This window comes from Pagrus major, chromosome 8 (assembly GCF_040436345.1).
Source record: "Pagrus major chromosome 8, Pma_NU_1.0".
In the NCBI taxonomy this organism is placed as follows: domain Eukaryota; kingdom Metazoa; phylum Chordata; class Actinopteri; order Spariformes; family Sparidae; genus Pagrus; species Pagrus major.
This window is the reverse complement of record NC_133222.1, coordinates 17,680,586-17,694,124: the sequence shown is the minus strand read 5'-3', so window position 1 is coordinate 17,694,124 and position 13,539 is coordinate 17,680,586. Positions and strand designations below refer to the sequence as shown.

At 39.5% G+C, this 13,539-nt stretch overlaps 1 protein-coding gene across 1 annotated transcript; it reads right to left on the bottom strand.

Annotated features, from left to right (window-relative positions):
* Positions 1-1,741: 1,741 nt before the first annotated feature.
* On the bottom strand, positions 1,742-8,345 carry ppp1r3ab (protein phosphatase 1, regulatory subunit 3Ab). Its single transcript, XM_073471392.1, has 4 exons — positions 7,582-8,345; positions 6,393-6,460; positions 6,192-6,286; positions 1,742-5,236 (listed from the first exon to the last, which is right to left on the bottom strand). The coding sequence occupies exons 1-4, from the start codon at positions 8,289-8,291 to the stop codon at positions 2,189-2,191; spliced, it is 3,921 nt and encodes a 1,306-aa protein (XP_073327493.1). The 5' UTR covers positions 8,292-8,345; the 3' UTR covers positions 1,742-2,188.
* Between the last annotated feature and the right edge of the window lie 5,194 nt (positions 8,346-13,539).

The following is a 13,539-nucleotide window of genomic DNA, read 5'->3' as shown; positions in this document are numbered from 1 at the left end:
TGTGAAATAAAGACAACTGCAGCTGAATCCAAGCCTTTTCTTAAACGGACCACAGTTATCAATTCTTTTAAACCCCTTGACAGAACATACTGTAACGATTCCTCTCTTCCAAAAATAACACACAGCACATGATGCCAACATTGCTTTCTACTGAAGCTGTAGATATGCCTGCTTGATGCACTGTGATAATGTCAGGGGTTGGATGTACTTACACCATAAAATCATCACGTGAGGTCTTACATAAAGGCTGCCAAGAAACATTGATGAAGGCCTTTTTTCAGATATATTTTTACTATTATTTAATTGTTGCTTTTATGTGATTAAGGCCAGAGCATCGCAAGGACCCTCTTGTTAAATTCGATTTTTTCTGTTCTGTATGGTTCAGATCATCAATCACTCATTTTTCATGTTGATATTTCAGTAAATAAACATGCAAATGTCTCTTATATGCTTTATGTAGAAAGACAGCACTACTGGCTTAAGCAATAGTCCATATGACTTTTGATTTATCACTGCATTTGAGCAATAGCAGTCCTAGAAAGAGGTCAGACAGGCATATGATAGTGTGGATATGAAGACAGTTGGCTGGCTGCAGTCTGGAGTAGGTATCAAACACAGCAGTCATTATCAGAATACGGATGCGGTCCAACAGGTGTAGGGGTCAGCCAACGTGCTCTGATGATACAGGGCCAAAATAAGCTCCACCTGCACAGCTAATAAAAATGTATTATTATTGCTCTCATGGGCTTTGTTACCGAGGACAACACCTATTAATTAAGGTCAAGTGTTATTATTTATCTTTGCAGAGATCACTATATCACTCTGTATGCCTGGCTTGTCGAAACTGTTGTTTTTGTTTCCTTTGATGGCTAAAAATATTCATGTTTATGTGACAAAAAGAGAGTGGTAATCCTCACAGTGGACTGCCCGTAAATCTTCTGGCAAATACATTACTGCAGCTGTGTTCAGCTCAAAACACTGCAGCTTAAAGCCAAAGTTCAAATAGGCAGAAGAACAACATGCTATAGCTGCAAGTCACGCACATGGACTTGGCGCAAGGGCTGTACTCTATTTGGAAAGAAGTGCGTCATACTTTCCCACTAAAAGACAACGAAAAGACATAAAAATATGAGGAATACTTCTTAAAAAAAGGTTTAACTCGTACTCTGTTCCAGGGCCTGTTTGTTCATTCATTGGCAGGCTACACCTCAAAATCCCTGTCCCTCAGTGTGAAAAAACAGGTTAATACTTCTGTTGGTCACCTTGATGCCAAACATATTTTAATACTGATAAGTGTTGATAACGATACCCGATTTGATCAGAATGCACACCAAGATAAAACCATTTCAACACAGCAGAAACACAAATAAGAATCCAAACTGTCAGGTCAGAATCCGGTTTCTGCATTCTTGTAGAGTTTCAGGGTCTGACCGCATATCTCTGACATAACATACCCCTGATGGCATTCATGTTTTCTTTTGCAAAACACTGAATATGGGCTGGATTATCTGTTACGGAACTGCAGATGTTTAGAGGAAATAAAATCTATTCCAAGTATATTACCCTGCTATTTATTTGTTAGTAGTCCAAAACTGTCATTCGCTGATTGATGCACGAACAATGATTGTAATAAACACTGTTATGAACACACAAAGTAATTTTTAAAAAAGCCACCGAAAGCATTGAATTATGTGTCTGCAGTGTAGTTTATTACTTTCCAGACAAACTAATGTACCCCACACAAATGCATCCATACACACAGCACACTGACAAGTTTCATTTACACCTCAAAAATGCACTAACACTCTGCAGAAATGATCAGTGAGCAGTGGTCCGCAGCCTGTTGTCTGAATCGACGCAAAGCTTCATGTACAGTACAGCATAAAGGAAATTGGTTCATACTCTTGACAACAGAGAGTTAACATCCTCCCATAGGGAATATACAGCATTTATTCTGATATGTGTCATATTGGCTTTAAATCAGTGCCCTTTATTATCCATTGTTGTATGTGTGTTTTTTCCTTCTTCTAATTAATTTATCTTCAGATGAAGGGACGTATCAAATGGTGTTATGATAGTAAGTCGCAAAAAGGGAGAGTTTTTAATCCGTGGCTGTCATAACTCATTAAACACCTCAGAAGTCCACGTTAAACAATACCTAAAACAACCCAGACGTTTACAGTTCAATTCAGCCTATCCTGTTGTTGTTTTTAGCTGGCTGCCTCTCACCTTGACAGCAAAGCCAAATCACTGATATCACGTAGAGCCCAAAACAGGCAAGAAAATCATAATGGAAGGCCACAACTGCAAATACCACTAGTAAGGTGGTGCACAACAATGTTTTTGAAATATTACTGCAGGAAAAAGTCTCTTTCCACCATGAAACGTTTCTGTTGATGCTTTCCCGTTCCTGACTCAACGGTGGCAGAGCTGCAGCAGTGGGTTGGAAGTCTGCTGTCTCCATTTCTTCATGATTGTCCTGAAGGCAGCTGAGGTTCGGTTCTTCATCCAGAGACTCACTGATGGATGGCATGGGTGTGGACAGCATTTTGTTTCTGCTGACAGACGGCTTTTTGCCCCCACTGAAGCTTGTTTCTTTGTTCCTGTCTTTTTGGGCCTGTGCTCCGGTGTGAACTGCTCTCAGACAGTGCATGTACAACTCCACCTCATCGTCTGAGTCAGACTCTGATGCGCTGTTGTGGCTTAATTGGTCACTTTCAGGTTCATTTGCTAAAAAGCTTGAACCTCCCTCTGCAGCAGCAGATTCAAGCTCATCTCTCACAGCTTTTAATAGGTCATGTGTAACATTCTCGTTGCTCTGAAAAGCTCCCTCTTCGTAAAGATCCATTTCAGTTGGGATTTGTACATTTTGCCCTTCTCCTGTATTTTCTTTGTCAGTTACTCTCTTGTCCTGCACATAATCAAGAGCAGATAAACCATCATCATCCTTGTTTTGTATTTTATCTAATCTCTTTTCACTGTCTCCTTTTGTAATGCTCTCTAACTCTGCATCTACTATCCTTGACGTTTCATCAACTGGAATTTCCTCCTTGTAATCTGGATTCTCCTCCCTTGGTTTTACGTGACTCTCCCACTCCACACCATCATCATTTAAGTCTACATCAATTTCCTCCTCCCCCTCTATCTCCTCTTCTCCTTGAACATTTATCCTTTCAACACTGACCTCTTCTATCTCTGCAAAGAGTTCTTCTTTCTCTAACTCTGTTTCGTCTTGTTCCTCTCTTTTGTCTACCTCATTCTCCTCGACTAGCTCTTCCTCTCCAGCTGTCTTTTTGGCTTTAACATATTCTAATTCTTTCTCAAATGCTTCGTCATCTTTCCCAGCCACAATCTCCACAATCTGTTCCTCTCCAATCCTGTGTTTGTCCCCTGAAGCATCTGCATCTTCAGCCTCGTTCTCTTTTGCCCTTGCACCTGTAATCTTCATCACCATTTCCTCTTTCTTCTCGTTGTCCGTCTCTGTTATATCTCTGTTTTCTAATGCCGTCTCATTCCCTGTGTCATCCAGCTGTTGTCCTCGGTCTTCCTCCACTTCTTCAGCGTCCTCTGCCTTTGAACTTATTGCCACACTCTCCTCTTCATCAGTTAATATGTTCTTCTCCTCTTCTTCAACCATCATTTCCCAGTTTTTTACCTCAGCAGTGTCTGCTAAACAAATATTCTCCCGTTTTAAGACAGCAGCCTCCATTTCTTCTGAAACAATAATTTCTTCATCTTTTAAAGTGTCTTCATCTTTGAGCTCCACGAACGTGTCAACACATGTGTGATAGTTACTCTTCATTTTCTCTTTATTTTCTTTTTCCACATCATTAGTTTCTTTGTGGTTTTCAAGAGACATCTGAGGTGTGACATCTGTTTCCTCCAAAATTCCAAAACAAGAAACACAGCTATTCTCGGTTTCTTGTGTGTATGAATTATTGATGTGGTTCGGATTCAATTCATGTAAAGCTTCTGGTAGCTTATCCTCCTCTGACATGCCATTGTTTGTTGATTCAGTTATTGTGCCACAAACGTCATTTGTTATGTCTTTGTTTGACTCATCCACACACTTATAGCTGTTGAGTGGTATAAATGAGGTTTCTGGACTGGCCACGACTTCTTCTGTTTCACTTTGTGCACCAGTGTCATCTAGATTAGTTTTAGTTTGTGTACGTGCATGCTCCAACAGTTGAGCCTGTGCTGTTTCTGCTGTGGTTTGGCTTCGGAGGTCATGGGTTAGATTGTCTTCCTGTGCTTCTCCCTGGAAATGTAAACTCTCTGTGGGTTTTTGTGGATTTGACAATTCTGTATTTATAGCGTTCACAGTGTGTGGATGTATTACTGTGTCTCCTGAATGTGTTTTTTGAGTTTCTGCATGGTTCGGGACGTCATTTTTTTCTTCTTCTTCAACGGGAGGATTATTCAGAGTGGCATCTAAGGATTCTTGCTTTGATTTTTCAGTCTTAACCACATGTGCTTGAACTTTGTGAGCACCTGTTTGAACAGTGCAGCTGGTGTCTCTTCTTTCAGCATGACTTAAGTCTCCAACATTCAGTGTAGCCTGGACTGGATTCCCCCAATCACCTACGCTCTGACTTTCACTTCCCACTTTGCCAGACACCTGATGATACAGCGGAGCCACCACTGTTCCAAATGTGAAGCTGTCGCTCTTGCTAACAAGACTCTCAGTGCTCATTGCTGAAACAACACTGTCAGCTGGTTCAGCTGCAATGTTGGTTGTACAATCATGACTCATGCCTTGCTTCTGACTGCTTTCCTCAGCTTTGGAGACAGACTTGTTGATATGTTGGTATTCTGCAGCAGCAGGATCATCATTTGAGTGCAAGCTGTTGTCTGGGATATCTGCGGCACTCTCACCTCCTGTTAATGTGGCTGAGTCAGCCAAATTGATGCTCTCAGATTTCCCTGGCTCACTGTTAGATGTGAGGTCATGTGCTGGTGACGTATCATTTGGAACATCACAGACGGGTTCACTGCATGATTCAGAAACAAGTGGAGAACCTTCTAATTTGCTGATAGCCTCAGAAAATGATTGCATATCTGACTGCTTCTCCTTTAGCGTTTCTTCTTGAGTTGCCCGATTTGCTTCTGGAGGTGATTCATCTCTTTCAGTGCCATTCGCCCCTCCACCTCTTTGGGCAAAGAGATCCCTCACCCGAGCCAGCCGTGCAGCCCTTCTGCGATTTCTCCGGCTGCAGTTCCTTCGGTTCTCGGCCTGTCCATCAACAACAGATTCATTTCAGTTTGCTCACAGAATAGTTATGCTGGTTTAAGAAAAGGGAGTAGGGTGATATTTAAAGTTGCATGTGACACAGGAACATGCTCGGATTAAATAGTGTCCTTGACTGCATTTTTGATTAAATATAATGAGATGAATGATTAAAATAGTCCCAAAATAGTATGTATGACAAAATATGAGACACTTGGGAGGTGCAAAACAGGCACTGAGTGTCCCTAAGGTGCACAGTACATAATGTTACGCTGGTGCTACTTAAGCCCCGGTCATGTGAGACTCTCAGAGTGCACCAGGGCTCATGTTAAGTTTTCTGTTCCTCCTGTACCTCACAGACACACCATTTAGCTCTCTTTCATTAATGCATCTAATCAAATTAAGTTTGGAAAGATTTAGGATTTAAGAGCAATTAGATAATCTCAAGCAACTTGTGAGTCACAATAATTTATTCAGTATACAGTTTAATATCATGCTTAAGATTGTGTTGCATGCAAAAATGTGTTGAATTGTCTTTAAAGACGCACTATGTAGTTTTGGAGAAGAAATTAAAACTCAGAATTTTTATATTTACAATATTAATGAGGTAATGATACAAACTCAGAAATATATTTTTTTTCCATAACTGAATAAACAAGCTGTTCTCAGAGGAAAGTAACATCCCCAGAACACTGTTTGAAGCTAGAAAGGTGGCAGGGTCCACCACTGTGTTGTCCTTTGGGCTCAGTTTGTTTATTCAGTTTTTCCAGTCATGAAAACAAAGAGAGTTTGTTTATTTTGTTTGTTTAGGCTTAAAAATTAACATTTCTTCCCCAAAACTACGTAGTGCACCTTTAGGAAGGAAGTCTATAGCAAACATGAATGTATTTGTAAACTGGACTATAGCATCTTGGTTTTTATGTCCCAAAAGAGAAATAAGGAAATGCTTTTTTTTACTCACCAGTAATTTCTGCCCGTCTTCCTCTGACTTTACTGACTGACCATCAGAGATCTGCTTGGCTTTCATGTCCACTTTCTCTCCATGTTTTGAGACATCTGGAGAAAAGATACATTTTACATTTACACTGAGGCATTATAATTACAACCATGCTTATATACATTTTTTCAATTCAATTTTACAATCACCATGTTTAATATTCACCTGTTGATATGTTTTCCTGAGATGAAGCTTCCATTGCTGAAATGTTTTCCACAGTGGAGAAATTCTGACTGTGAATTAATAAAATTGTGTTTGGTCAGACTTTTACTTATGAGATCACCAGTCAACAAACCACATAAGGTGACAATGTTGAGATACATTAGTGCTTTTTGATTAAAACATATTTCAAATAATTTTGCTGGTGCAAAATGTGATATTCCATTTTGGATTTTTAAAAACTTTTTGGCTATTTTAGTATTCACAAACAGCTTTGTTGCACAACCCCTGCACCATACCACAGTTTTGTCAATCAAACATATTATTCATTCAGCAATTATATAGAGGATTTTTCCACCACTTATGTAAAATGAAAGAAAATACAGCCCTCACACAATCACATGTATAACCCTGATTCCAAAAAAGTTGGTGTCGCTGTGTAAAACGAACATGAAACAAAATGTGGTAATTTGCAAATCCTAATTTTTATCGTATACTCAACTGAAAACAGTAAAAAGGCAATATGTGTCATATTTTACCTCATCAACCTAATTGATTTTTGTAAATATATGCTTATTCAGAATTTGATGCCAGCAACATGTTTCAAACAAGTTGAGACAGAAGCAACAAAAGACTGAGAAAGTTGTTGAATGAAAAAATGAATGGAAAAACACCAGTTTGGAACATTCCACAGGTAAACAGGTGGTTAATTGGTAACAGGTCATAGTATCATGATTGAGTATGAAAAGGACATCCTCAAAAGGCTAAGTCGTTCACAAGCAAGGGTGGGGCGAGGTTCACCACTCTCTGAAACACATGATTGTATAACGGATATTATTTTATGGGCTCGAGAACACTTAGTTAACAGTCTTTAAAAGTTTGTTTGCAAATTATTGCATTCTGTTTTTATTTATTTAACACAGTGTCACAACTTTTTTGGAATGGGTGTTGTAAGTAAACCCGATTGGCCATTTTATCCTTAGCTTTACATACAGTTTGACCCGTCAATATAATGTCAAGGCTGTTAGCAAAGTAACAACAATAATTACAGCAACAGTTACAATTTTGGTAACTATATTATTTGACCGATATTTTTTAAATCGCATGGCAGACACGACCAGTCTGCTCTTCCACCTAAGGTATGACAGACATTTCTCATAAAGAAAACCACCAGTGAAACATTTTATAGCCTCACCTGACAGCCTTCAGGCAGCTTTTCCTGTTCACATTTTCCAACTGTGTTTTCTCTTTCCTCTCTTTCACTCTCTGGTGACAGAACAGCACGTAGTTCTTGTTGTTATTGTTGGTCCAGAATGTCCCCACAGGTGTCTCGTATCGTAGACAAAAGTCCACCCTGGCTCCCTGCTCCCCAAACGGGGGTACTAAGGTAAGTTTGAACGAGAAACAGTCTGTCAGACTGTCACTGGAACTTGGGATGTACTCTGCCAGGAGGTCAAAGTGGGTGGACCAGGAGTCCAAAGTGGTTCGGATGTACACCGCCTTATTGAAGGAAATGTTGAGGACACGGATCATTCCTTTCAGTATTGTGGTCCCTGGAAGTAACTTGATGGACTCCAACTCCATTTTCTGCTCCCTGACTTTGATGAACAGCTCCTCAGTTGATAATGTAAGGGAGAAATTGAGAGGAGATAGAAAGTATTCCTCTGCATCTTTACCTTCGCTCTCAGTTGAGTCATATCCTGGCAGCTTGGGTACATCCCAACAGTCAAACTCCTTCACTTGCACCAAACTGAGACCTTTGGAGTCCGCAAAGGACACCCTCCTAGAGCCAGACAGGGGCGGCTCAGGCTCCGAGTCCTCGTCAGAGACAGAGCTTCTTCTCCGTGGTAGAGGAGAGGACTTGGGCCTGATGCCAATTAAAACCTCACCCTCATCATCGTCCATATCCAGGTCCCAGGTGCTGAGGCCTGGCACTCCTAAGAGGCTACAGGCCCCCAAAGGTCTTGGTTGTTCCACAGACTCCATGGGGCTCTCTGTGAGAGAGTCGGTGGGAAGTGAACTGCAGTGCTTCTGTTTCTGGCAACTGACATTCAACATGCCTTGACTAAATAGATGGAGTCCAGTTACAGATGACATTGTTGCAAGGGCCAACACTATAAATAGGCCAGAAGGGACTTAAACTATGTACAGTAGTCTAAGTTCAGGAGGAGAAAATATCATCCTCTTGCCTCTTCGAGGCAGAGCGTTTGTGTGATAGTCTACAATATACAGTAGATTGATAATTAACACATTTTCTTACCATAAAACTACCCCAGCTTGTTAAAGTTTTGTTGACATCATTCTTACGTCATCAAACTAATTGTTCCTTGGAGAGTTATAGTGCTATTTGTATAACAAGCATGAGATTTACAATGATGGCTATTTGTGTTTTGTTGCTTTTGGCCAACAATCGGTAATGTGAGGTCTAAAACAGGACAAATGGCCTTTACAGATTGTTTAGGCCTGACTCTTACTGACTCTCATGGTGCAATAACTGTGAAAACCTGATAGTTAAATGTAAGAAACCATCACCATAACCATTCCACACAATATTATTCTTTTGTCTGCTTATCATATCAAGATTTATCTTCAGATAACAGAATTATACAGTTTACAGTTATGAATTGTGTTTGTGCTACTTCCTGTGTTTATCTCACAGCTGTGGCATGTCCAGCCAAAACCATGACCAAAATGGTTAGTCCTTAATCTTGCTGTGCAAATAAAATACATATTTTAACAGTGAGTAAGAGTGTCGTGTTTTAACTGAAGAATGGTGAACCCAGCCCACAAGTTGGATATGAACAGTATAAAAGCACGTAAATGCTGTCTGTGTGGTGATAGTTTTGTCCAACAGGAAAAGCCAAACTGTCAGAGGATGTTGGATCTGGTACAGACAGAATACTGCGGTGCTAGGACTCGGATGTAACAGCTGAAATAAACAATGAATACAGAGGAAGGAAGAACAAGGCCGGAGCTCAAGAAGTATTCACACATGAAAGAGGAGAAAGCAAGATGTGTCTTCATGAATGCATCTAAGACAGAGGAGGACAGCAGAGAAATTAGTGCACAAGAAATTGCTGCAACAATTGCAGATACTGTCAGTACCTACGAGAGCATCCCCACCAATCCAGATGACATGATGAGCTCCTCAGACAATCCCTCCTCTAAAGACACTCAGCTCTTTTCAAAACCCTCGCTCTCCTACATCGCTCTGATCTCCAAAGTTATCCTGTCCTCCCCCTCCCAGAAACTCAACCTGGCATCCATCTACAGGGCAATGGAGGAGCAGTTCCCCTACCTCAGGAGCCGGGGCCCAGGCTGGAGAAACAGTGTCCGGCACAACTTGTCCGTGAACGACTGCTTTGTGAAGGTGAGCCGTTGCGAGGATGGTCGGGGCCATTACTGGGGTGTTCACCAAGCTCACCTGAGTGACTTCCAGCAGGGGAACTTCAGGCAGTGCAGGAAGGCTCGGGGGAGGAGGGAGAGGGAGCGATGTGACGAAGTGGCGGGGTGTCTGGCTTGGATGGAGACCAGCTGCTTCCTGGGAAGGCTCTATCAGAACAGATCTTTGGGTTGTGTGGAGCCGCAATGCCCTCTGCAGGAACAAAGGAGGTATCAGCTGAGTTCTTTGGACTGGACCCATCCACACTACCAGCCCTGGAGCATCAATGTGGGCTGTGTACAATCTCCCTGCTGGATGAGACAATACTATTTCCCAGAGAGGCTACCAGACTCATATGGCAGGGCTCCAGTTGGGAGAGGGCACAACCATCAACCCTTGACCTCCAGACTGCACTATGGGGAGATGAATGAACCAGCATTCACAGGCATGCAAGAGTCATATGACAGCAGGTTCATGACACCACCAGGTCAAGCCTTCAGGTTTTTTGGCTGCTGGTGTACGTCTCCTCTCTTCAAAGAGTTTGAAAAGCCTTTACCGTACAAAGTTGACTTTAATTTTCAAGCCTGAACTGTTTTAAAGCAGTATAAAGAAAAGTAGAAGAAAGTGGTCTCTGAAGGTTTTTACTGTTTCTCAATCAGTTATGAAAAAAGTACCTGAAAACCACAGTAAAAGCATAGATAACATGTTAAAATATTACTTTGGTAAAACTGAAAGTCTCTCATTCGAATAGTACTTGGTGAGAGGTCTTAAACGTATTTGATTTTAAATGTATTTAAGTATTAAGTGTAATTTTCTGAATTGAAAGTAAATTACACACATATTTATATGTATGTTTATATGTATACTGTGAATCGAACAGTTATCGTATCTGATATTCAGCATTTTTTGATTATTGGAATCTGTGTTTTTCAAATGTCATATCTGATAAAAATTAATAATTAAAATGCTGTACTTGTAAAGTAACTGGAAACTGAAGCTGTCAAATAATTGTGAAAGAGTACAAAGTGTAAAGAATAAAGTGGCATGAAAAGAAAATACTCAAGTAAAGTACAAGTACATCAAATTTGTACAAAAGTCATACTTGAGTAAAGGTAGAAAAATCTTTATATATCGTACTTGAGGATCAAAAGTAATTGTCTGGCAAAAGGTACATTATATATATATTTACATGTATATTATGGGTTCACTTATAATGTTTTTTTAATTTGTTGAAGATAAAATAAATTGATTAAAAAATGCGCTTCTGTGTCTCTGCTGCAGCATGTAATCAGCAAAGTAACTAGTAATCAAAGTTATCAAATATATGTAGTAGAGTATAAGGTACAACATGTGCCTCCAAAATGTAGTGGAGTGGAAGTATTAAGTAGCAGCAATGCGTATACTCAAGTAAAGTACAAGTACATTGAAACTGTACTTGAGTAAATCTACTGAATATACAGAACAAATGTATAGTCCTTTTCACTTACAACACTGCAGGGCAGGTAAATACTAATCCAGTAGGTGGCAGAAAGTTACCTTAGTAACAACATCTTCAATTCAATCATTAATTGCTTGCAGGTCTGAGCTGCTTTTGTTCTGTAGAGAGAAGATATAGTTGGCCTCTCTGCTCAGCTGTCCATTATATAAATAAATCATGTCGAGGACTCATCGTAGAACACTAATTCACAATGACATGGTGTAAATAGCGTCATCTTTAACATGTATTGAGTTACTGTTGTGTAAAGTCATAGTAAAGACATGGACTTTCTTCATTCTGCCATTTTTGTGTATTCAGGGTCTTTGTTCTTACCTCGATATCGCTGTCCTCTCATTAAAGTCTAATTATACCTGATGGTACGGCAGCCTGGCCTTTGGTCCTCGTCATCTTACTTCATCATCTCCTTGAAATCTGTAAAACACAGAGCTGATGTTACAAGAGTGTGGGAAAGGAGGAATGCTCAAAAGTAGAAAATTAATAAAAAGAAAGAAGAGCAAAAAAGAGTAGAACAGATCACCAAAATCCCTAAAAACACACAGGTGACAGGAGCAGAAAAATCCTGTACAAAGTTGATTGCCTCCGAGTGATTTCAGGAATTGTTTGTCAAAGTAGACGTGTTGAACTTTTACACTCTAGGGTACGCTGCGTTTACCGGCAGCCAAAATTAAAACACTTTTATTTGTTTTTTAACAGATGTACTGATATGCTATTCAAATAAAAGCACAGACACCACTGTAAATAGCTCTTTGATAACAGTTTGACAGTTGTGTAGCTGCAGAGCTCTTTTTGTTGTTCTCGCTGCATATCTAAATAAAGTCACAGACAACTATACTTGTCTTTTCTCAAAGAGAACCATTTGTTTTAATCATGAAAGACAATAAATTATGCTTATTTTGAGGCATTTTGTTTTGTAATGTTTCTTGTCTTTTGTGTGTGTGCCTATGAATATCAACAAAGAGAACTAAGGTGTGCAAAAATGCCTTCTATCTGAAAAATAGGCAACTGGAAGAAAATAAATCATGTTTTATCTATATATTATGTAGAATATATAATCCAATGAAGAAGTAATGTTTATTGATTAATGCAAACTATAGAAGATATTTTCACAAATGCAGTAAAAAAAACATCACCACAAACCAGGTAAGCACTGTTTTTTTAAGCCTCAAACAAAAATCTATAGCTCTTAATGATTTGTTATTTACTCTTTTATTCCTGTTTTCACACCCTGATAATCGACTGCTATTCTCACTGTCTACTTCACTGACTGACACTGTGACTCCTCCCCCGCAGGTAGACACACAACTCCATCAGTTCTCTCCCATCCTCACTCCAAACTGCATGACTTGGAGACATCAACTCTGCCTGGCTTCTCTGAATTCGACTCTTCATCTCAACGGTATGTAGCTTTAACACAATTCTGACAGAAATAGAGCTGTCAGTTAATACTCAAAGTTAAACAACTATTTGTGCTCGATTTCAGAGGTAAAAGTCTGTATTTTATAGCGGTCCTGCGTATATGTGTGGTCTTTTTTGTTACCTCTTAGTTTCTATCTCTGAAATAGTCACATACCCCGAGAGACAATAACTTAGTGGTTGAGGAATAAGAGTAAAACATTTCAGAAGATGTGGCAACCCTTTCAGATCTCTCACCAGATTGATTGTACCTGTTTAGTTTTCCTGTATTGAGGATGTGCTTAACCATATGATCCTTGGAATAAGATGTTGCCCTGAGACTCTCAATGTTTTGTCTTGATTTGTTTATTTACTTTATTTCATTGTTATTGTGGACAGAGTGTCTATTTGATGTTGATGTTGATTTTCCCATTGTTTATTGTCTTGTGTCATCTGATGGGTTAAATGCCGTCTGTTCACATGTTTGGTTCTGAAATAAGCAAAGTAAAATATTCCTAAAAAAAAAGTTGGCTTTGAAAATCTCACTGTAACTCAATAACACTGTGTGATAATGTGACAGCGATACTTTATGTGAACGGTCCAATTGTCAGTAAAATGTCAAAAAAACTTTTGCATTAATAGTAACTGTATAAATATGTCTTTATTCTTAAAACCCACTGTTATAATGTCTATCAATGACATTTATGTATATGATGATTTATTAACTTTATCTCGTCTTTGATTCTGTTAATTGCATCTATCTACAAGTTAGTTTTCTTTCTTCCTCCACACAATTCAGGTGTAATTTAGCTGAAATGCTGCACCGTACCAGCAGTGTTTGTGTCTCACGGCTTATTTAGTGTCAACTCCTTTCTTGTAGG